This window comes from Schistocerca gregaria, chromosome 1, assembly GCF_023897955.1.
Source record: "Schistocerca gregaria isolate iqSchGreg1 chromosome 1, iqSchGreg1.2, whole genome shotgun sequence".
Taxonomy (NCBI): domain Eukaryota; kingdom Metazoa; phylum Arthropoda; class Insecta; order Orthoptera; family Acrididae; genus Schistocerca; species Schistocerca gregaria.
Window position 1 is genome coordinate 378,344,239 of NC_064920.1, and position 25,583 is coordinate 378,369,821.

At 39.3% G+C, this 25,583-nt stretch overlaps 1 protein-coding gene across 2 annotated transcripts in view; it reads right to left on the reverse strand.

Moving 5' to 3' along the window:
• LOC126347975 (calponin homology domain-containing protein DDB_G0272472-like) overlaps positions 1–25,583 on the reverse strand; it is a 129,503-nt gene that overhangs the window by 70,315 nt on the left and 33,605 nt on the right. For both annotated transcript variants that reach the window (XM_050002316.1, XM_050002317.1), the window contains exons 4-5: positions 12,002–12,045; positions 1,553–2,130 (exon numbers count right to left, since the gene is read on the reverse strand). In XM_050002316.1, the coding sequence (XP_049858273.1) occupies positions 1,553–2,130; positions 12,002–12,045 (622 nt within the window). The remainder of the gene's footprint in view (positions 1–1,552; positions 2,131–12,001; positions 12,046–25,583) is intronic.

The window sequence follows — 25,583 nt, forward strand, 5'->3', positions numbered from 1 at the left end:
ACTGGAGCTACTACTTCTCAATCAAGTAGCTCCTCAAGTTTGCCTCGCAAGGGCTGAGTGGACCCCCCTTTGCCAACAGCGCTCGGCAGACCGGATGGTCACCCATCCAAGTGCTAGCTCAGCCTGACAGCACTTAACTTCGGTGATTTGAATGGAACTGGTGTTACCACTGTGGCAAGGCTGTTGGCAACAATTTATTTATCTGCTCATTATTCTATTAACTTATGTCTAAGAATATTCTGTAATTTTAGCAATACTGGCAATTCTTGAATGGAACAATGTGTAAAATAAGGAAAAACTCATCTATAGTGGACTGGTGTGTGGGCGCAGACACATGCAGCAGAATCCACTATTCACACTAACTTTCAAGTTCTTGTTCTTTTTCTAGTTAAAGTACACACACAACCAAGCAGAAACTCTAATGCACATTCCCGTTGTCAGAGGAGTGTGTCTGTGGTTGATTGGTTTTGTGAATGTGTGTACTTTTGCAAGAAAAAAGTGAGAGCTGATCTGGCAGACAGTGTGGGCAACAATCTGCAGTCGTTTGTTGATGATGCTGTGGTGTACGATAATGTGTCGAAGTCGAGTGACTGTAGGATGACACAAGGTGACAGATAAAATTACTAGTTGGCGCGATGAATGGCAGCTAGCTCTAAATGTAGAAAAATGTAAGTTAATGCAGATGAGTAGGAAAAACAAACCTGTAATGTTCAGATACAGCATTAGCAGCATCCTGCTTGACATAGTCGTGTTGTTTAAATATCTGGGGGTAACTTTGCAAAGCAATATGAAATCGTACAAGTGTGTGAGGATTGAGGTAAGACAGGTGAATGATCAACTTCTGCTTTTTGGAAGAATTCTAGGGAAGTGTGGTTCATCTGTAAAGGAGACCGCATATAGGATGCTAGTGTGACCCATTCTTGAGTACTGCTCGAGTTTTTGTACCAGGTTGGCTTATAGAAAGAGACAGAAGCAATTCAGAGGTGGGCTGCTAGCTTTGTTACTGGTAGGTTTGAACAAAATGTAAGTGTTAAGGAGACACTTCAGAACTACAAATGGGAATCCCTGGAGGGAAAGTGATGTTCTTTTAGAAGAACACTATCGAGAAAAAATTTAAAGAACTGGAGTTAGAAGCAGACTGCGGAATATTTCTGCTGTCTCCAACATACATTATGCATAAGCTCCACGAAGATATATGATATGAGAAATTAGGACTCGTACAGAGGCATATGGACAGTTGTTTTTCCCTTGTTCTACTTGTGATGTAACGAGAAAGGAAATGTAGTGGTGTAGGGTACTCTCCGTCACATTCCTATGGTGAACTGGGGAGTGTCAATGTACATGTAGAAGAGGTCAAAAGCTAGTACAAATACTATTTTCCATTTCATGTGTATGCAACACACTGCATCCTACTAAAGACAAGTGGTTGACTTTTCCTTATTTAATGTGTTCCGTAATTCTGAGATACAGCATGTGTCAATGACATTTTAATCATCATCATCATCATCATCATCTGACAGCCTGCTAGCTCTATAATACTAAATTTTCTCACCTTTTTTTAGTCTTATTGTCATTCAAGTTTACCATCTGTTTTTCAGGAGTCTTTGTTAACGCATTCAACTGTTTATACTCTTCCAGCTTGTCAGAAACAGCATCTGCATTTCCTGTAGATATTACAAAAGTACTATGTAGTTCAGTGCCACTTTTGTTTTGTACAGTTTCTGTTGGTGAATTTTCACAGTCTCTGTTTGGTTTATCACTAACTTCTGGTAAGAGACACTTCACTGTTTCTGGTTGGACAACATCAAGAACAAAAGTTGAGTTTGCTACAACACCTCGCTGGAAAGGGGATTGGTGATCAGAAGATGGCGACTCTCCGTTATTGTCTTTGTTAACAGTTTTCTGACAATCTAAATGTGGTTTATCATTCACTGTAGCACTGGCAACTTCAAGCTTCAAAAGTGTGTTTGCCACATTGGGTGATATATTATTTGTCTCCTGTTCTTCAACAATTATGTCCAAAGCCGACTGAGGTGCACTTATTCGTTCTATCTTTACAATGCATCTTCTCTTCTTACTGTTTCCTTCACTTTCTGCTTCTACAGCACTCCGAATTTTTGTAGCTGCAGCCTGGAATAAACAAGATATCAATTAGATGAGCAACAAGTAAATAGAAATATCAACTAACATGATAACAGCAATTAACATCATACTACTGCCAGCTTTTGACCAATACATTCAAAATAGAAATATTTTGTTAAGTCGTGCTAAATATACAGTGTAGAATTACAGATTGGAATGTTTCCATTGGGTGATCAACTTTTAAGCAGAAGCCACTCATTTCAACCAAACAAAGTTGACACAGTTGAAAACAACATGAGTAGCGATTTTGCCTACTAGTAAATTAAATGCACAGTTGAAGCTCAGGAATGTTTCCCAAAGAAAAGAAACTCTGGTATGGTCAATTGTAACAAGCCATAGAATTAATATTTGACGATAGCAAATTGTGTGTATATATAGCCATCTTTTTGTTTCCTTATTACATAAACATCCCCTTCTGCTGACCACATTCTTCCACCAAGTGCAAAATGCAGTACAATGCACACTTTATGATTTAAGAGTTATGAATATTTGAATCAAGTGATTCTCTAGTAAAATTAATATCAGAACAAAACAGAGTAGAAGAATAATTCCTGTAAGCAGTTAATTGGGTTTAACTGGATACAAATAAATAGCTGTCAGCTTCAGAAAAAGGCATATCTGATTAAGTATGGACAGATCCACACAAAGCAACCGTTTCTGCTGGAGTTCTTCAACATAAGGGTCACAATCTCTCAAGTTTCAGTTTGATCTTGTGTCAGCTCATATGTGGTAATTTTAAGAGAGAACTCGGTAAAATGGTTGCTGGTCACATTTTTCTTACAAATGACCTTTATATTGATAGCAGGTAATGAAAACCTCGCATCTGTCTGCGGAAATCTCTTAATTCCAATAACCAGTAACTCCATAATTTGAGAGAGATTTGGAAGTGCGCAGATTTCTCTAATCTGTCAATAATTAGACTTCTACAATACAGTTACACATGCAGCAACTTTCTGTGTCATTTTACGTTATTCTTTAACAAACTGTGTTTGCTTCTCCTCCAAAATTTAAGAAAACGAAGTTAGGAGGTTTTCATTGCCTACCATCAATTGCTGACACTAATGGATACAACATTACTATCATTTCAAAATTCTTTGTTATTTTTAAAACAGTGGCAGCTCGGCATTAACAATTGTGTTAGTCATTGTGGGGTGGCACGCATATTCATGGTTTCCTTCATCTGGTGGCACTGTTTTTCCTGTTTCTCATTGTGGAGCATTGGTTGCATTCAAATGCTCTGGGCAGAACCATTACTCTGAAAATGACATCAGTCTGCTCTTTTAAAATAACAAGAGATCACATAAAAGAATTTTACACTAATTGTCAAACATCATCTGTTCAGAGAACTCTCTTGTTGAAAGATCACACAAAATTGTATTCACAGCTGTTCATTGCACCTGGCTAATAAGTAATAACCGTATGTTAGCGTATTGCTGGTAGCGTAATTGGTAGAGTCGAGTGTGATCCCCCAGTGGTACATGCTGCTCAATGGGTGAATCTAGTGAAGGGGTAGTCGACCTTTTTTAACTACCACCCATTTTTGTATCTTCATTAGTAGTAAAATTTTCTAACCGCCCACCAATTCCACAGTAATGGTGATTTATAAACTATGGAACAAACTATAGTTTATAAAATTTCTAAAGCAGAGTTGAACAGCTTAACACATATAATAATAATAATAATAATAATAATAATAATAATAATAATGCAATACAGCTACATCCAAACTTATATATACAACTACAGAAATCCATAATTGATACATGTTCAATTACACAAAAGTTCCTAAATGCAATATAACATATACCGTACAGTTAAAAGGAAGTCACGCTTGATCAAGGTCCGCGTCACTTTCTACTTCTGACCAGACATAACGTCTGAGATAAGAAAGAAATAATAATAATAATGATAATAATAAATCAGTAAGAAGATACTTTATGCCAAATTTTATGAAAATCTCTTTAATCCCCAACCTCCTAATGCCCACCATGAAAGCTGGAATGTCCACTAGTAACTGGTAGGGACCAGACTGACTGCCACTGAGCTAGTGTGGACCACTGGGGGTGCAGGCTGCCCAATGGGAGGATATAGCATGAGCCACTGATGGCAGAGGCCAACACGAACATGTTAAATAAAAACAGTTAAATGAAAGAATGGAAACATTCATGGGAAATGCTCTTAAGGACTGAACAGTTCAGGTTGCCACACATTTGGAGGGAATTGATGCAGTTTGTTAATCTTTTTTTCTCAAACTGGTTTTTGGAAGACCTCTCGTGCAGTTCATGCACCTTCCAGCATGTGATGTCGAGCAGAGTGTAGTTCCCACAGTAAGGACTGATGACAAACTTGAACCATTGCCAAACATTGCCTGCAACCCTCAACCAATGGAAGCATAGGAGAAAGTGCACACAGGGTCTCTGATGTCAGGTCAAGACGCGTCTCACTCTCTGCTGCTAGATCACAATTCGACAACACTTTTATCTCTATTTTATGATCCACTCTGAACTTTGGCCATAACGGCCCCCTCAACATGGAGTCTTCCCCAGCTGCGTCATATGTATTCCTAAATGAACAGTAAACATGACACCATGTTTTTAACAGAGTTTTCTTCTTATTTAAAACTAATTCTCCCTGGATGCCCACACATCACCTTAACCCCTGAGCAGAACTCTTCATGCATGGCACACCTGATCTGTCATCCCAGTTTCAATTCTGCCAGGTCAACATTTCTATTTTCTAAACTTCATTTTGGAAACAATCATCCATGATGTAACTAAGCTATTTTCTGTCACACCCCTTCTTCCAGGAATGCTAATCCTGCAATGTATACTGTATAGGAATTTGGCATTTAGTTTCAATTTGTCAGTTAATTTTATACAGGATGTTTAAAAACACTTTTACAAACTTTGGGGATAAGTTCCTTGCACCAAAACAAGAGAAAAGTCTATTAAACATGGGTTCCAAAAAGGCGTGTCCTAAGAGCTATGATCACTTGTTCATCTACAATACTGTGAAACACATCTCTTTTACAGCAAGCTCTTTTACTTTCCATATTTTGGGAGGAGGTAACAGGGACCAAACCCAGAAAAAAACTGTCCAGTAAACATAGGCCCTTAAGAGCTATGGGCATCTGTTCGATAAAAGAAATGTGTTTCACAGTAAGAGAGAGTAATAAGTGCTCGTAGCTCTAAAGGTATGCAATTCAGAGCCTATGTGCTACTTATGGGAGTGTGCAAGAACATGGTGGAGACAGGAAAGACTGCAAGGTCCAGAGAGAAGGAAGGGGGGAGGGAGCAAAGAGAGAGAGGATACATACTGTAAGTGTGTGGGTGGAGTAGAAGGCACGCCAGAGTGTGAGCATGGGGGAGAGGGGGAGGGAGAGAGAGAGAGAGAGAAAGAAAGAGAGAGAGAGAGAAAGAAAGAGAGAGAGAGAGAGAGAAAGAGAGAGAGAGAGAAAGAAAGAGAGAGAGAGAGAGAGAAAGAAAGAGAGAGAGAGAGAGGGGGGGGGGATTCTTCAATGACTGCTTAACAGCCAGAGTCATCTGGATCCTTCCTAACAAAACCAGTGTATCTGAATTTCACAGGTGGAAGCTCTCCCTACAATATGGCCTTTGTTCTTTTAACTCCCCACCCCTCCCCTCCCTACAGTTTCAACCTTCATTAGTCCCTGTTCCCCACTTCGCTAACCCCTTTCCTTCTCCCACTCCAGCACTATACACACTTTCTATTACACTAATGCATCAACAGTCTATCCACCTTCTCTTGCACCTCCCCCCCCCTTTCCAACTACAGCAGCCCACCCAACCCAGTACCATGCCTCTAACCAACCCCCCCCCCCCCCCCCACTACAGATTGTTGCACAACGGACACACAGCCGCAGCCAGAGACATTAGTAAAAGGTAGGTGTGTGTGTGTGTGTGTGTGTGTGTGTGTGTGTGTGTGTGTGTGTGTGTGTGTGTTTGTCCTATTTGAGGAGGATGACACACTTGTCTGAAAGCTTAAACTGCCTTTTTATTGTGTCGCTCTGCAACTCTATGCCTTCTATATTGTGGTGAGCAGCAGACTATCCTTTTCATAATATTAAATAACGGCAAATCCAGGATGGAATGTAACAATATTATGAAAAGGAAAATTGCTACTAACAATACACCAGAGGTACCAAGTCAAAGATGGGCACAACAAAACGAATGTCACAAATAAAGCTTTTGGCCAGCAAGGCCTTTGTAAGACTTTAATAATCCTGTCAAGTTTCCTGCTTCATACATCATCCTTGGAAAGCCCGACGCTATGATTACCTGTCATCACTGCACACCTTGACTAGTCTATCTGCAATAGCCTTATATGCATACGACTAATCTTTGCCTTGATATTCTTCGAACTGCTATCAATAGAAATCCAGGTCTGAAGAAGAATTCACAGATATTGCTTAATGAGTAGTACAGTGAACATTCCATAGTTTGTATCACAGTCTGTCAGAATGTGTCTGACAAATTGGAATGCATCCTCCTGATAGCCTCTCTAATAAGCAACATGGCAAAGCACATAGCTTTCACCGAACTTTTTTCTCTTATATTTTCAGAATTTGTTATGCCAACATGTAAATTATGTCATGTGAAGTGAGCACTGCAACATGTTTGTGCAATAACTAGAAATTACGGTTAGTTGTCGAAGGAAGTCTCATAACCTTGTAATCTTTTAGCACAAATTGTTAGTCCACTGTTTCACACTATGCAACTTTAATACCAACATTCCCTGAGGCCAAGCAGTGCACATTTTGCTGCCTCAGCTGCAGCAATCAACCTCTGGGTGAGTTCCTTCCATGCACAATGGCAAATGAAGAATTTAGAAATATAGTTTCAGTACTAATGCAAATACAGAGCTGCAGTAAGCACCATTACTGACTTTTGCATGTAATATTTTTATTTTGAAATCACTGCACTGCACTTTTGTGCTTAACCCATTGCAGCATAAAATTTTAACCTCTATTCCTTTGCTTACATACATTACAAATCACATTAATGTAAAACAAGCATCTCATCTCAAGGAACTATCTAACTTTATTATCGAATAAAATGTATCATGCGCACATGCCATACATTATCTTAAAACAGTATAGAAGTGAAACATAAACTAAGCCACACATGAAAACTTAATACTATGTGGTATTAAGAAGACTAACAAAAGCTTTTGTGCAGTGCTGAATATGCAAACAACAATTTAATGGTGTAACTTACATTATATTTTTATTAATTTGCAAGCAGTTTCAGTCCTTTCGCCATTTTCATAGTGTTCATAACTGAACATTGGGATCCCCATGCCACTTGAAGAGCATCAGGAAGTCTATTGGACTCCAACTGACAAGAGGGGCTCATGTTGTGTATGCTTGAAAATGGTCTAAGGACAGAAACAAGTTGCAGAGAAACTTTGGTGTAATTGGTGCTGTGATTCAATAAAAATATTATGGTGTAGCTGGTGCTGCAATTCAATAAAAATATTACTTATTATTGCATCTGTATTCAATGAAAAATGTTGGCCAAAATAATCTTTTACTTTCACCTGATACAGGGAAATGTAGTTGGTTTCTGAAGGGAGGTAGGCCGTCAAATGGGACAACTTTGAGGAGGAGAGGCAATGCAAGACATTTTAATTTCCACTGTCTATACTTCTACAAATAAATTTATAAAACTTTGTCAGCACGACCAGGAAGGATTCAGGAGTCACACTCATGGCAACAGTGGAAGTTAAAAAACATGACAAAATAACGTTTTTACACGTGAAACTTTGAAACCTTTGATTGCGGCACCATACACAATCATTAACCCGGCTCCAGGGAGGTAGGGTCCGCTTCTCTATTCCTCCACTGGGGTAATTCCTGTCTGGTGTGTTCACGTCGCAGGTGTGGCCATCCTACACTTCAGTAGGCTAGGAGGGCCGAGTTCAGACAGGTACCCAATCCCGTGGGGTGTACCAAGGGACCCATGACCACAGTTACGGATGAAGACCTTAATGGCAACGACGGCGGAGAAGGAAGACTGCGGAACGGCGTAGCTCGCAGATAAGACAACCCTCCTTTCTGGGGATTGAATGAGAAAGGAACTACTGCCTTGTGGTGGAGGTGAAACTCCAAAGGCTAAGGGAGACAACTGCAACAGAAAACCCTTTCTTGCATTAGGCCTAGCAAGCCTGTAGGAAAATCTTCATATATTGGTTTCAAAACACAGACGAGCATCAGAACAAACCACTCAAAATTTGACCCCACTGCTTCTCCAAGTACTGGTGCGAATGATGGGAGACCTGACGATATTCATCAGCACAAGAAGAAGAAACCAAACGGACTAAAAAATAACCTAAATATATTAACCCTCAATGGAAAAGTGGAAGAAATGACAGATGTACTAACAAAGAGAAAGTTAGCTATATTGGGATTAAGCGGAACAAAGTGGAAGGGAAAAGGTGCGAAGAATTTGAGAGGAGGAGGAGGAAAACTGTACTGGAGTGGGAATAACAGATTTGGAAGAAATGGTGTGCCAGTGATGGTGAATAAGAATGTACAAAGCTGTATTGAAGGTGTGAGATATATATCGGACAGGGTCATAATCTTAAACCTAAGATTCCAAAAAATGGCACTAAAGTAATCCAAATTTATGCACCACAAGTTGGATGTTGCAAATAAGAGAAGGTGGACTTTGAAAATGAGTTGGAAAACCATACAGAGTGTGCCAATATAGTGACGGGAGATTTTAATGCACATGTAGGCAAAGACAGAAATGGATTTGAGCAAGTGTTGGGATGTTTTGTATATGGAGGCAAAAATGAAGAAGGGGATAGACTCCTGGATTTGTGCCATAGGAATGGAATGAAAATAGCAAACAGCTGGTTTATGAAGAGAGAAAGTCGTGTTCTCACCAGATACTGTTGGGATGAAAGAACCAAGAGTGTAACTGATTATATTCTAGTAGATGAGGGAATGGGGAGAGAAAGTAACAAATGTGAAGGTAATTCCAAGTGTGAGTGCAGATGGAGACCACAGATTACTGGTGGGACAATGGAAAATGAATCAGTGTGTGAAAAATAGAAAACAGAAGAAAGTGGTGAGGATACGGGATTGGAAACTGAAGGAGAGTGAAAGTGCTGAGAAGTATGAAGAGTTAATCACACAAAAATTCCCAAAAGAAGTTTTCTGCGATGTAGAAGAAGATTGGCGTTTATTCAAAGACACTTTAGTCGAAGCACCACGAAAGTATGTGGTACAACATCTGGAAAGGAAAAAGTAAGGCAGACAATTTGGTGGGACAATACCACAATCCAAGCAGTTAGAAGAAAAAATGGAGCATGAAGAAATTCGTGGAAAACTAAAAATGACAAAGACCATAAAAGATATATAGAGGAAAAGAAGACATGCAAAGAAATAGTGGGAACAGCAAAGAAAAAGGCATGGGAAGAGTTTACAAAAATACTTTAAGATGTGAAAAGCAATAAGAAAATGTTCTATAAAATGATGAAAATTAAAAGGAAGGCTTCTGAAGTACCAATAAAGATGGAAACAGGGGACAGTACCGTCATTGAAGATCCAGGTAATATTAAAGATCTCTGGAATGAACATTTTAAGAAACATTTAAACGTTGAGGAGCAGGTACATGAGGAAACAACAAATAATGGAGAAACTGAGAGAAGTTGGGAAGCGAATGTGGGCAAATTAAACTGAAAGGAATGGGAATAGCTATGAAGAAGATGAATGGGGGAAAAGCCCCAGGACCTGATGAAGTATCAGTGGACATGATAACAGCAGTAGGTCCAATGGGAATGCAGTGGATGTACAGAGTACTATTAAAGTGTGTAGAGAAATAGTACAATCCCTGACGATTGAAGGAGACATTGTTCCCATCTTCAAAAAAGGCAATAAAAGACTTTGTAAAAACTACAGAGGAATAACCCTTATGGGTCATACAGCCAAGATTTTTGAAAGAATTTTACCAAGTCGAATAAGTGAAAACATAGGAAAGGTGATGAGTAAAGAACAGCATGGGTTTAGGAAAGGGAGAAGCACAATCAACCTGATATTTTCTATCTGTCAACTGTTAGAAAAAAGTTGGGGGTATAACAAAAGGGTGATAATGGTTTTTATAGACATAGAAAAGGCATATGGTTCAGTTAACAGGGAAAGACTCTGGGAAGAAATGAAGAAGATAGATATAGAAGATGAATACATTGATGTACAGAGGACACAATTGTAGAATCAGAACACCATTGGGGAACTCTGAATACATCGAAATAAGACAAGGACTTAAGCAAGGAAGTATTGTATCTCCCGCAGTTTTTAATGTTGTGATGGAGGGAATGAATAGGGCAGTTATAGAAATAGTAAAAGAAAAAGCCAAAAGGAGAATTTTTGCAGATGATATGGTAATGTGGGGCGATAAAGAGGCAGATGTACAGTTAAAACTTGAGGCATGGAAGGAAATAATCAAAAGGTATGGATTAAAAATAAATAAAGATAAGAGTGAAGTAATGGTATTTGGAAGATAGAAAGGGATCAACACAAATATTACCTTGAATGGAGAACCGCTCTAAGTGGTAGAAAGTTTCACTTATTTAGGGAAGAATAACCAATGAAATTAATAGGAGGTTACCGAAGGGAGGCAATTTCTACCAAACAATAAAAAAACCTGATTTGGAATAAGGAAGTTTCAGAAAAAGCAAAACTCCTGTATAAGAATAATTACTTCCCTACTGTCACCTATAGTGGAGAAAGATGGACAATGACAGAAAGGGACTGGAGCTGACTGCAAACAGGGAAAATGAAATTTCTCATAGCAGTTAAGGGAAAAACAAGAATGGACAGCTTAAGGAATGTAGAGATTAGACAGGACCTTAAACGAGAAAGTATGAGAGAAGAAATTGGAGGGAGGGAAAGAAGGAGAGGGGGGGGAGATTAAGATGGTATGGGCACGTTAAGAGGATGCATGGGCAGAGACTCCCCAAAATTGTGGAATAACTAAACCTGGATGCAAAAAGACCTAGAGGGCGCCCAAGAACACTGTGGAAAATGGGAGTGAGAATATCTGTGGAAAGGAGAGGTGTGACCTGGCAGCAAGTGGAGGAAGAAAAGTGGTGGGCAGACTGAGCCAAATGGAGAGGACTTATCAGCACCCAGACCCAGCAGTAGATGAAGCGGGATCCGGATATAGACAGAAAATTCATCATTTTTTCACTTACTACTGCCTGTGTTTGTTGCTGTAGGTACACTTTTCCTCATTACTAAGAGAGATTCTTCGATGAATTTTGCACAGCGTACAAACAATACTTACAGGTGTATGAAACTCTAAATTTTTAAAATTTATTAAAAACTGTGGTAAAAATTGAGATAATTAACTATAAAAGTTGAGTTTTTTCTAAACATGAAGTTTAAAATGTAACAGCTCATTCATTTTTTCATAAATTAAATAAATTCTAGAGTTTCATACACCTGTAAGTAAGGTTTGTATGCTGTGCAAAATTCATCGAAGAATTTCGATTACTTATGAAGAAAAGTGTACCTTTAACAACAAATGCAGCCAATAGTAAGTGAAAAATGATGAAATTTCACACACAAAAAAATTATTTTGTTGTGTTTTTTAACTTCTGCTGCTATGAGTGTGAATCCTGAATCCTTCCTGGTCATGCTGACAATGTTTTATGAATTTATTAGTAAAAGTATAGACAGTGGAAATTGAAAAGTCCTGTGGTGCCTCTCCTTTTCCAAGTCATATCCCGTCTGACATCCTACCCCCCCTCCCCAAATGCTACAGGCATGACAAAAGTTATATGATAAATCTGAAGTTATTAACTGGATATTTTTGAAAATCTTTCATTAACACACCTTTGCTGCTGACCTTGATGACCGGAGAGGTACATGCTTTGATTCTGTAACAGAGTGAAAAAATATAATCAATTTACATTAGATATGCATAATATACAGCTATAAGTGTTTTTCATATTAATGTAGATATAAAGTGGCTGATTCCCTGTGTGTGTGTGTGTGTGTGTGTGTGTGTGTGTGTGTGTGTGTGTGTGTGTTTTGATGGGGGTGTCCAAAACCCTCTCCCCACAAAAATACAAATTTCATCTGCTTTAAGGACCAGTTTGGAGACACAACCAAAACTGGATAGGATATGCATTAAACAAGAAAAGGCTTATAAAAAGAGAGGAAGAGATTAGGTCCCAGCAGACAATATGCTGGACCTCAATACACATGCAGTAGTGAGGAGAAGACAATAGGCCACTAGCAATGGGGGAAAAAATATTAATCATGAACTTAAACGATACGGAACAATTTTGCACCATACAAGTCTCATTGTCACCTAAAATACATACCGCACTGCTGGCATTTGAAATTCCAATGCCATGAAGGCAGCAAGCAAAAATATCAAACTGCCATGAAGTACTTTACATACTTGGATTGCAAAATATTTTTATTTCACAGCATCCACACAAATCAGATAAGAGTTATGCCACCAATGTTACATATATAACGATACACGATGCAGTGGATCAGTGGGTTTTTCATTAAGAAATCACATCTGAATGTTGGTTGGTTGTGAGAAGACTGGGCATAAAGGAAAAACATCTACTAGCATATGCTGGAATTTAATAACATGACGTTTGTCGCCCATCGAGACTGTGGTTTATCCTACAACAACATTGATGCTCAGGAATGTGAAATCAATGGGTTCTGAAGGATCACATGCAGTGTCCTACAGGACCACAGATGCATTGTTCCTTTGGCCGTGCAGAATTGTACACCCGCATCCCATGTCAGTGAGATGGAAAATGTGTTTATTTACAGCTAGGCATGTATTCGGACAGACACTGTGGCAAAGGCTGGAGTGCCACGTACAGTTGGCAAGTGAGCAGTGTTGCAGTTACACATAACCAGCAGCTCTGTATATATGTGAAGACAAAGAAGTGCCTTATATGAGGAGGGGGTGGGGGGGTGGGGGCAAAAATAACCAGAATTTATTTCTAGGAATGATATACACTATTGTTTTCAAATAGAACCTTAATCTCCTTCGAAGCACTCTCCATTAGCATTAATACACTTGTCCAAATGTTCATTCCAGTGTTCGAAGCACCTTTTTAAATTTGTCCTCTTTGATACCTGCTAGCACTTTCATGACATTGCGTTTTTCGTCTTCCATATCCGCAAAATGCTTCCCTCGCAAGTCTCTTTTCATCCTTGGGAATAGAAAGTAGTCCGAGGGTGCTAAATCCGGTGAATAGGGTGCATGGGTCAAGGTAGTTGTCTTCATTGAGGTGAAAAACTGGTGAATGCTGAGAGCTGTGTGCGAGGGAGCGATGTCGTGCTGCAGGAACCACATGCCAGAATCCCACAAAGCCGGATGTTTTCGCAACAAACTTCCGCGAAGCCATTTCATAACCTCCAAATAGAATTGTTGGTTTACTGTCTGGTTTTCAGGGACAAATTCAGAGTATACGATCCCTTTGATATCAAAAAGCAGACCAACATGGTTTTCACATTTCATTTCACTTGTCGAGCTTTTTTTGGCCGATGTGAGCCAGGTGACTTCCATTGTGATGACTGTTGTTTACTTTCTGGATCGTACCCACAGCACCATGACATCACCTGTAATGATTTTGTTGAAAAAATGTGGATCATCTTTGAACGCGTCCTTCATTTCGAGACAGGCTTGAATGCGCGACCACCATTTCTCCCTTTTTAAACCGAGAAAACCATTCGTACACTTGCGTTTTACTAAGAGCATGGTCTTTGTAGGCTGTCTGAATCATTGCAACAGTTTCTTGCTTGACAAGAACGCAGCAGAAACAAAACTTCACTGCTGCATGTTGTTCGTAAGAAATAGCCATTTCCTCGTGCCACGTCTGCACTGTACGCACACTCAAAGAACTGCCAAAGAAATCACACTTCTCACTGTTGGGTGACGTCACGTGGCAGAATGACACAGCAGAGCTCCTACTACAACCCTCTGGCAGCACAATCTGCTACTACAAGTACACGATTACAGTTACATTTGGGTCCCCCCTCGTACACTGGACAGGGGAGTAGCAGTATTGAAATCTTTTAAAACAAGTCTTGCTTTGTGTATAACAGTATCATGATGTTAACATTCACGTGTGGGGGCTCCAAGACAAATGAGCATTACCATATTGCAATCTCTGGTTCACATACACAGTAATCTGAACAGCAGCTGTCTGACGCTGTCAGACAAAGAATTATATTGGATGAAATCATACACAGGAATGGCATCGGTCATGTAGAAGCCTTGGGTGAGCTGAGGAATGTGGACGAAGCAAATTGCTCTCTTCTCAGTCAGCTTTCTGACTATGCAGGCCTACCTTCCAGTCCACTCTAGCCATGAGGCATTTCAGACTTCATTTCTGTATCCCTCAGACTTCATTTCTGTATCCCTCAGGGGCAGCAACAAACGCTGCCATGATTTGGTTTCAATAGTGAACTTCGCCAATTCTAATTTCTCACTCTACAACCACCTCCTAACGCCAGATACCTATCCCTTGTTGACATACATCCTATAGAGCAAAGCCAAATGGATTTGTACAGAACAGTCTAACAAGTACAGAATAAGCACCGACAGAAAAGTGAAGAAAGGCTTAAGTAATGAGAAGAAGCAGTAATGAAAATAGCAAAAAATATAATATCAAAATCGATGATCACAAAGTAGATGAAGTTAAGGAATTCTGCTACCCCATAAGCAAAATAATACGTGTCAAATGAAGCAAGGACATAAAAAGTACATCAACAAGGGCAATGAGGGCATTCCTGGGCAGAAGTAGTCTACTACTATCAAACCATGGCCTTAATTTGAGGAGGAAATTTCTGAGAACGTACATTTGAAGCACAGCAGTGTAAGGCAGTGAATCATGGACAGTAAGAAAACCAGATCAGAAGAGAATTGAAGCATTTGAGATATGGCACACAGCCAAAATTTGATGAATTTATGCAGAAAGGAATAAGAAGATTCTCCTTTGAATTGGTGAAGAAAGAAACATATGGAAAACACTGACAAAGAGAAGGGACAGGATGACAGAACACGTTAAAAAAAGGGGTTTGGGGTTGAGGGTTGTTGGCTGTGATTTATCTCCGACGTCTCCTAGACACTATCCTTCATTGACACAATGTATGACCACATGCTGTCTGTTCTATTCTGTTCTGATCTGCCTTGTCCTAAACCAATACAGAGGGTGTTTAACTTCTGCCCTGACCAGCACGTCTCCAGATTTGTGAATCTGGCAGTCGAAGAAAACTAATAAATTTCAAATAGGTGAAAAAATTGTGTAATCACAATTTTTCCTACAGTGGTACGAGGGAGTGTATTGAACAATATCCTAAAAATCCCCATAGGTGGAGTGTGAGCATGGAAGTGGGGGTAGAGGTGGGGTTGAGTCCTTAAAAGGTCAGTTTTCTGTGTTTTTCTTGAATAACTCAAAACACCATACCTTCTAGCAAAAATGTTTATCAGTACAAAATTAAACTGCATCAACTTCCTACACCCCCCCCCCCCCCCAAAAAAAGAAAAAATCCTATTTACTTTTTCTCTAGTATTAATATTTTCTTGATATTGCATGGGAATGAAGAATCACAGATTACTCGAACATAGTGTTATAATGGTATAAGATTATTTTTTAATGTTGAGGTTGGTTAGGAACAAATATTAAATGTGTGTACCATGTGCAAGTGCAGTAGAGCCGTGTTAAGCGAAACTCGCCAAAAAAGCAAGCGCCGTGTCCCCGGCAAGAAAAAGTTGTGTCCCCGGCAAGAAAAAGTTGTGTTCTTGTTAAGCAAAAGTTTTGTCCTTGGGATGCAATAGGGGGCACAATGCAGGGCAAACGCATGAGGGAAGTTACGTAGCCTGATCATTGTCATGCACTTCCCTCGTCCATAGGCTTACTAAATGAAAAGCAATCAAGTGATACCCCAGTCTCTTCTATCCCTCTACACCACAAGAAGCAACAAAGTTATACTGTGGCTATACAATGCACTTCCATGCATGGGGGTATTTATTTTTCATGAAGTGTGTTAACACTACATTACTAATACTGATGCAAGAAGCACATAAAGGTAGAATCTATGTAAATTTCTCGATACTGTTACACACAGCTGAAGTGCAAATTAAATCTCAGTCATCCTGTATGTTAGCTGTAGCTTTCCAACTGAAAAGGCAACTTCCTCCACCATGATAAGTCCTCACTTTTCATTTTATTTTTAGTTTATTAGCTGAGTACTTATTTGCAGCTATTAAGTGAGCTGTTATGTAAAAAGTAATGTATCTAGGAAAGATGAAAACTTTTCTTTTTTTGACAACAAACATTATTATTTTGTAACTGCTTACATAAACTGAAAATAACAATAGGAACTAAGACATCTTTGAAGTCATAAAATTTAGTTGATGAATGGGCAGCATTGCTCGCACTGAGGTTGACACCTCACCCGTGGTTGAGTGGGAGATCGCCTCGGGGCGGTGCAGGATGGCAAAAGACTCCCCAGGGGGCCACATGTATGGCTTGCCCCAGTTAGTGTGATGAACAGGTGTCGTCTGTGCTGACACTGTCCCTAAGCCAGATACAGTTTCCTGTCCTCTTTCAGAGGAAACCTCTCAGCCTGCAAGATCTGGGCAATCACAGAGAGTTGGACTATTGGCAGTTGGGAGGTCCAATGTTACGCGCATTATGGGGTCCCTTAGGGATATGGCTGCCAAGGAAGAGAAGAAAGCCAATGTGGACTTGGTGTGCACACCAGGTGGAGCCATTCAGACGAGGAACGGGTCCTTCCGAATACCAGCCAACTGCAGGTGATGGCACACATCACTACCAATGATGTGTGTTGCTTTGGATTGAAAGAGATTCTCTCTGGTTTCGAGTGACTAAAAGATGTAAAGGCTGTCAGTCTTGCTTGCGAGATCAAAACAGAGCACACATTAGCAGCATAGTCGACAGGAACAATTGCGGACCTCTAGTACAGAGCTGAGTGGAGGGTCCGAATCAGAAGCTCACACGGTTCTGGGGTGCAGATTCCTTAACTTGCACCATAGAGTGGTCGAGATTCGGGTTCCGCTGAATACATCAGGAGTCCACTACACGCAGGAGGCAACTACACTGCTAGCAGGGGGCAGTGTGTCGTGGACTGGGCAGCTCTTTAGGTAGGAGGGTCTCAGGAAAACGCAAAATGGGATTCAGTCTCAAAGGGCACAGGCCAAACACAGGAAGAACTTAGATACAGGAACCATTGGTATAACAATTGTAAATTGTCGTAGTTGTGTTGTGAAAGTACCAAAGCTCGAAGCGCTAATGGAAAGCATTGACGCTCAAATCGTTATAAGCACTGAAAGCTGGCTAAAGCTGGAGATAAGGTCAGCTGAAATTTTTGCGAAGAACTAATGGTGTTCCGAAAGGATGGGCTAAACAGTTGGGGTGGCATGTTTGTTGCAGTTAGAAGTTGTTTAGCTTGTCGTGAAATTGAAGTAGATAGTTCCTTTGAGTTAGTATGGGCAGAGGTTATTCTTGGCAGCTGGAATAAAATAATATTTGGATCCTTTCGCTGACCTAACAATTCGGGTGATACAACTGCTCAAAGGTTCAAAGAAAACTTCAGTTTAATTTCAAACATGTACCCAACTAATTGAATTACAATTGGTGGTGACTTTAATTTTCCATCAATATGCTGGCAAAAATGTATGTTTAAATACGGAGGTACACACAATATATCATCCGAAATTGAGCTAAATGCATTCTCTGAAAATTATTTTGGGTAGTTGGTTCATGAGCCCGTGCAAATAGTAAACAGCTGTGAAAACACACTTAACCTCTTAGCAACAAATAATCTTGAGCAAATAACAAACATCAAAACGGATACAGGGATTAGTGAACTCAGGGTTGTCATAGCGAGATTGAATATTGTGACCCCCAAATCTTCCAAAAATAAATAAAAAATATGCCTATTCAAAAAAGCATAAAAAATTCACTTGTCACCTTCCTGAGAGATCATCTCCACTTCTTTCAAATTAAAAATGTTACTATAGACCAGAAATAGCTTCGACAGCAATTGAGACATTTATACTGAATAAATTAACAAATGATGGAGCTGATCCTCCGTGTTACACAGAACAGATCACAACACTGTTGCAGTAACAATGAAAACAGCATGCCAAATTTAGACAGACGCGAAATCTCCAAGACTGGTGGTCTTTTACAGAAGCTCAAAATTTAGTGCAGACTTCAATGCAAGATGCTTACAATAATTTCCACAACAGAACGTTGTCTAAAAACCGGAGAGAAAAGTCAAAGAGATTCTGGTAGAACATGAAGTACACTAGTGGCAAGACACAGTCAATGCCTTCTCTGCGTGATGGCAGTTGAAATACTATCAACGACAGTGCTGTGAAAAACAAGTTACTAAACACAGCCTTCTGAAATCCCTTCACCAAGGAAAATGAAGTAAATATTCCAGGAAGTGAATAAAGAATAGGTGCCAACTTGAGTAATGTAGAAGAGTAGATATCCTCGGAGTAGTGAAGCAACTTAAATCACTTAACAAAAGCAAGTTTTCCGGTCCAGACACTATACCAGCTAGTTTCCTTTCCGAGGGCGATAACACAATAGCTCCATACTTAACAACCATATACAACCGTTTGCTCGCTGAAAAGATCCGTACCCTAAAGATACAGGTCACACAAATATTTAAGAAAGGTAGTAGGAGAAATCACTAAATTACAGGCCGATATCATTGAAGTCAATATGCAGCAGGATTTTGGAACATATATTATGTTTCGACATTATGAATTACCTCAAAGAGAACGGTCTATTGACATACAATCAATGTGAACTTAAAAAGTATTGTTCTTGTGAAACACAACTACCTCTGTACACAATGTGTTGAGTGCTATTGATAAGAGATTTCAAATTGATTCTGGGTTTTTAGATTTCCACAAGGCTTTTGACACTGAACCACACAAGAAGATTTTAGTGAAATTGCGTGTTTATGGAATATTGTCTCAATTACGTGACTAGATTCATGATTTCCTGTCAGAGAGGTTGCAGTTCATAGTAGTTGACGGAATGTCATTGGAAAACCAGAAGTGACTCCTGGCATTCCCCAAGGTAGTGTTATAGGCCCTTTGCTGTTCCTTATCTATATAAATGATTGAGGAGACAATCTAGATCAGCCACCTGAGGTGGGTTTGCAGAAGATGCTTTTGTTTATCGATCAATAAAGCCACCGAAAAATCAAAACAAATAGCAAACGATTTAAAAAAGATATCAATATGGTGGAAAAATTGGCAATTGGCCCTAAATAATGAGAAGTGTGAGATCATCCACACGAGTGCTAAGCAGAATCCGTTAAACTTCGGGTACATAAGAAATCAGTCAAATCTAAAGGCTACCTAGAATTACAACTAAAAAAACTTAAAACTGCAAAGAAGACACAAAAAATATTGTAGGGAAGGCAAACCAAGAACGCTTAGAAAATGTAACAGATCTACTAAAGAGACTGCCTTCACTATGCTTGGCCATCCTCTTTCGGAGTATCGCTAAGTGGTGTGGCATCCTTACCAGGTAGGATTGATGGAGTACATCGAGAAAAATCAAATAAGGGCAGCACATGTAGTATTACCACGAAATAAGGGGGAGAGGGTCGCTGAAGTGATACAGGACTTGGGGGTGCACATCATTAAAACAAAGATGTTTTTAGTTGCAGTGGAATCTTCCCATGAAATTTCAATCATCATCTTTCTTCCCAAATGTGAAAATATTTTGTTGATACTAACCTACGTAGGGAAAAATTATCATCATAATAAAATAAGGGAAATCAAGAGCTTGCATGGAAAGATATAGCTGTTTGTTTTTTTCCATGTGCTGTTTGAGATTGGAATAATAGAGAATTATTTTTGATGAATCCTCTGCCAAGCACTTAAATGTGTTTTGCTGAGTATCCATCTAGATGTAGATGCATTCAATTTTTTAAAATTAGCTTCACTTTTAAAAGGAACATATACAAGTGTTTCAGAACATAAAAGTAGTTCACCTAATTTCTTTATCAACCAGATAAGACAAAAGAATTTCTAGTGTACAGAAGTCACAGAAAACAAGGCAAAAAAAGTACTCCAGTCACCAAAAGCAGACTACATGGAAACAATTTAATTTTTTTTTTTTGGTGGTGGGGGGGGGGGGGCACAATTAATTTACAGAGACTGGAAGACCACACAATAAAGAGGTAAAACACTCATTTTAACTATTTCCAGAAAAATTAGCACCTACAATTCCTCAGAAAGGATGACACACACAAATATTAACATTGTATAAAAATCTTTGTAAAGAACATTTTCCATTGTTCTTTCAGTTTATGTAAGGGATGATTAAAACACTTAAATCATAAGTAAATAATGTAACTTTAACATTATAAACTGCAACTCACTACCACAAAGAAGAGTGTGCCCCAAGTGTAACATACTGTCAATATGTATGCTAGAATACTTTTCAGAACATCAGAGGTATCAAATGCGCTAATCCAACCTAAGGTCACCTAGAAGTTAAGTTATGGAACTTCAGATATTTCAATGTAAGTCAAGCAGTGCATTCAACCAATTACTCTTCTAGACTTGAACATGAGTTGTATCCCATCAGACACAGTCTTCAAAGATTACTGTGGCTGTGTGGTAACAGGCTCCACTTAGTGCAGCCCATTCTAAAAATGCCAGCAATTCCTAAATGGGAGAGATTTATGCAGTCTACCAGTAACACAATTAATGGTGGAAGAAATGCAGCAACTAACTGGTCATTCATTAATTCACCACTAAGTGATTATAACACAGTTACATGGCTTTACAATACACTGCCAATGATACAGCAGCTAGGTGCCAACCCAATCCATTTCCCACCAGCGGTCACTGGCATCATCACGCTTATAAATAGTACAATTCGCAGCCATTGTTTAGAGGTACATATTATACATAAAATTTCAATTACAAATCCCCCCCCGTAACTTGGTACTCATTTAATAAAGTGAAAATAATTCCCACTACATAAACACAAGCTCTGTGAAGTTACAATGTCTGCTCACATAAGAAAACTGGACAGGAAATGCTGTGTTAGTCTAGTCTGTTTGTAAATTAAAAATCGATTATGGGGGCATTGCCTTTCCCGGAAGAATGCTACAGCTGCCGTACAGGATGACTAAGAATCAGTTTCCCCCTCACCTCTAGCTGTGTATAACAGTAGGTGGAGATTTACCTACACCTTTTTGCATTAGTATTATTAGTAACTCATATCTGTATTTCATACAGTCTTGCCACATTTTGTGGAAAATAGGCACCACCTGGGCATGCCTGCACACTGAATCACCAGTGATTCACGTGGCACACTGAGGCGGGTAAGTGTGACTTTTCGAAACAACCTGCAGTTGTTTCTTGTGACATAGTATGGTATATAGAGTGCGGAACAATCTGCTCGCTCTTCACTTTGTAGACCTAAATGCTTCTACCCTCCATCCCTCTTCTCCATCCTGTTACACCCCAAGAGCACAATTCATTCCTTAATACTGCTCTACTGCACCAAGACGTGGTACACACACAATATATCTGTTCTTATCTCATTTTGTTTAACAATAGTTATTAATTTTATACCATTAAAACACCATTTTTAATAATTGTGACCTTTCCATCCCCTACAATATGGAAAATACCAGCCTAACATAAAGGAATGGGACATTTTTTGGTAGGAAATTTAATGCAGTTTAATTTTGTATTGGGAAACAACTTCTCTTGAAGATATAGTTTTCCAATTATTTAAGAAAAACATTAAAAAGTTACATCTCCCAGCCCCAAGCTAACATCTGACTGATGGGGATTTTTAATATGTTGATCATGACAATCCCTTCCACCACTACACAAAATTTGCAGCTGTAAGACATTTTTCCAAAAATTTTCCTTTGTTCACCACCTATGGAAAACACCTAGTTAGAGGTTGTCAAGAGACTGAAATGCCATCACTCGCCACTCACAAAGATTTATGAACTCGGGTACAGATTGAGCCATAACCATATTTTGTCACCTAAGCCCACTGCTGCTATTCCAGCTGGCATCTCTGTGTTCTACATTTCACACCCAAATAATCTACAAATTTGATCACGAGCTAAATGGCCCGATCGGGATTAACCCTTTCGCAGCTACAAGGGCTGAATGTCCTGGCTGCCTGGTTGGCTGACGGGAGGAAACACAGTGTGCACCTGGCCAGAGGGCAGCAGACTCAGCCCTGTGGTCGTTGTAGGCTACAGCCACTGCAGGGTTCCCGTACGTTCTGGCATGCACAGAACCACTGTTCAGTTATGTTCTTCCTGAAAACAGTACACCCTGTGTGGTCACAGTGGTTATAGTTCCTGATAACCATGAAAGAGAGCTTCAAAACTAACCAACACTTTCAGTTATATGTTTATTATGGGCTGAAAAACTGTTGGTTTAAAAAAAATGATGGGAACTTTTTTAATAGTAATTTCTGTAACTTGAGACTTATGCCGTCAATGTATGTGTCTACAACACATTAAAATTTCATTAACATCAAATGAATGTGTTTTGACATATACGAGACGTGATTGAAAGAATTGATCCACTAATGCTTACTGGTTTGGCGGGCAGGTACACTGAGGGTAGGGAGTGAGTCATTGTCTTGTCCTTGAAAGCCCTCTGCATTGTGACAGCTGGTTGAGTGCGGGTCTGTTAGGGCTTGCTGGCAGATTCTGCCTGCATGAAAATCCGACATAAAAACAGAGCAATGGGTTTGTCTAAAAGTTTGTTTTAAAACTGGGAAATCAGCTTCTCAGACTTATGACATCTTAAAAACAGCTTTTGGAGATAATTGTATGAGCCAGTCAAATGTTTTTCGCTGGTTCAACAGATTTAAAAATGGCTGTGAGTCATTTGAATATGAACTATGGTCCGGATACTCTTTCACCTCAAAAACGAATGAAAATGTTGTGAAAGTTCGCGACAGTGTGCCCTGATGGTAGACTTACAATTAGGGAGATGTCTGATGAGCTTAATTTAATTTTCTTTGCAGTTCAGTCAAGTTTAACTGAAGTTCTGAACATGCACCGAGTGAAAAATTCATTCCAAAAGTGTTGTCCAGTGACCAGAGACAATATGGACTTAAAAGTGTGCCCAGAACTGATTAATCGGACTAAAAATGACCTAGATTTGTTAAATAGGGTATTTACAGTTGACAAGTCATGGGTATATGGATATGATCCTGCACCCAAAGTGCAGTCTTCACAGTGAAAGACTCCAGGTTCACCACAACAACAAAAAAGCACAGCAAAATTGGTCAAAGATAAAAACAATGTTGCTGATTTTTTTCGATTCTACCAGTACTGTGCACCATGAATTTATCCCCGCAGGACAGACAATTAACCAGGAATACTATAAATGGGTCCTTGAGCTTTTGCGTGAAAAGCTGTAGAAGAAAAGGCCTGCATTGTGGAAAGACAGGAGTTGGGTGCTATACCATGAAAATGCTCCAGCTCATCGTGCCTTCTCAATCATTGAATTTTTGACCAAATTCAAAATTCCTGCGCTTCCACAACCACCATATTCCCCGATTTGGCCTCTGCGAACTTCTACCCATTTCCTAAACTGAAATTTCCAACGAAAGGGAAGAAATTTCGCTTGACTGAAGATGTCCAGGCAAATACGAAGCGTGTCCTTAACACACTTCAGGAGGGGGGGAATGTTTCCAAAAGTGGAAACATCGGTGGAGTCGGTGTGTTCAGTCAGAAGGAGACTATTTACAAGGAGATGCATCACAGTAGCATATAAGTACCACCACTGTACAATTACAAGCCCATTCTTAAAATTTTCAAGCCACACATTGTATAGTTTTAAAATGAGTAGTGCGTAGCAAAAACGCCCAAATTTTTTACAATTCTTGCTACTATCTTAAATAAAAAACTAATTACAGAAATTTAAAACCAAATTGAGCGATGTATCCAGACTCAGAGTTAAACAAAGAATACATTTGGATAATTCATTTTGCAATAGGCCCACGACTTCTATTGTAATTAAAGCCTAAAATATATTCTCCACAATAAGAAATCAGATAGTAAACGTCTACCTTCTTCTTGCTCGCTGCTTGCCGCTGTCTACTTTTTCTGGTGACACATCACAAAATTCATCACCAGCACCAACAGAAGTTTTCATGCAAGTGTGTGTTTTGCACTATGCACACTGAAAGTGTTGCCTGGATTGCAGGAAATGATGCAAAAACTGTTTAGCTAAATTGTCTAACTAGCCTTCCTTTCGTAGGCCGGGGAATGTGATCAGTGCACAGACAGAGATACAAATGTATACTGAAATATTTATTTTGCTTTTATAAGACTTTAGAAATGAGAGTTTCTGAGAAGAGATCAATCTGCAGCATAGCCCAATGTCTAGATTAGGTAGGAACTTGACAGTTTGTTTATCAGCCAGCAAAATTAATGAATTTAATATCTTGAGAATATATGTAGTGCTTGCTACATTTCATACATACTGGACTTCAATGAATGATCTGTACCTCCATTTTAAGACATTTAGAGTCAAAGCATATTAGTACTAATTCACAAATTCTTTTCTCCTTGGCCAAACCAGGTAATTGTTATTAGCTGTCACCATAACAAATGCATCTACACTGTTTTAGTCCTTTCTTCACAGAGACTGTACACCATAGAAGGTTCCTCCTATCATGAACTGTTCTACTGTACTGTCCAGTACTTTATCAATTTTTCTCCTAAATTTCACCTACAGTTACCCTTAACGTATACTGACAAACATCTCAAAAATGAGATAACAGGAAGAGCAAAATGGCTAAGCAGGGATGATTAGAGGGCAAATGTAAGGATGTAGAGCTTATCTCACTAGGGGCAAGATAGATACTGCCTACAGGAAAATTAAAGAGACCTTTGGAGAAAAGAGAACCACTTGTATGAATATCAATAGCTCAGATGGAAACCCAGTTCTTAGCAAAGAAGGGAAGGCAGGAAGGTGGAAGGAGTATATAGAGGGTCTATACAAGGGCGATGTACTCGAGGACAATACAATGGAAATGGAAGAGGATGTAGATGAAGATGAAATGGGAGATACGATACTGCATGAAGAGTTTGACAGAGCACTGAAAGACCTGAGTCAAAACAAGGTCCTGGGAGTAGACCACATTCTATTGGAACTACTGACGGCCTTGGGAGAGCCAGTCCTGACAAAACTATCATCTGGTGAGCAAGATGTATGAGACAGGTGAAATACCCTCAGACTTCAAGAAGAATATAATAATTCCAATACCAAAGAAAGCAGGTGTAGACAGATGTGAAAATTACCGAACTATCAGTTTAATGAGTCACAGCTGCAAAATACTAACGCGAATACTATACAGACGAATGGAAAAACTTG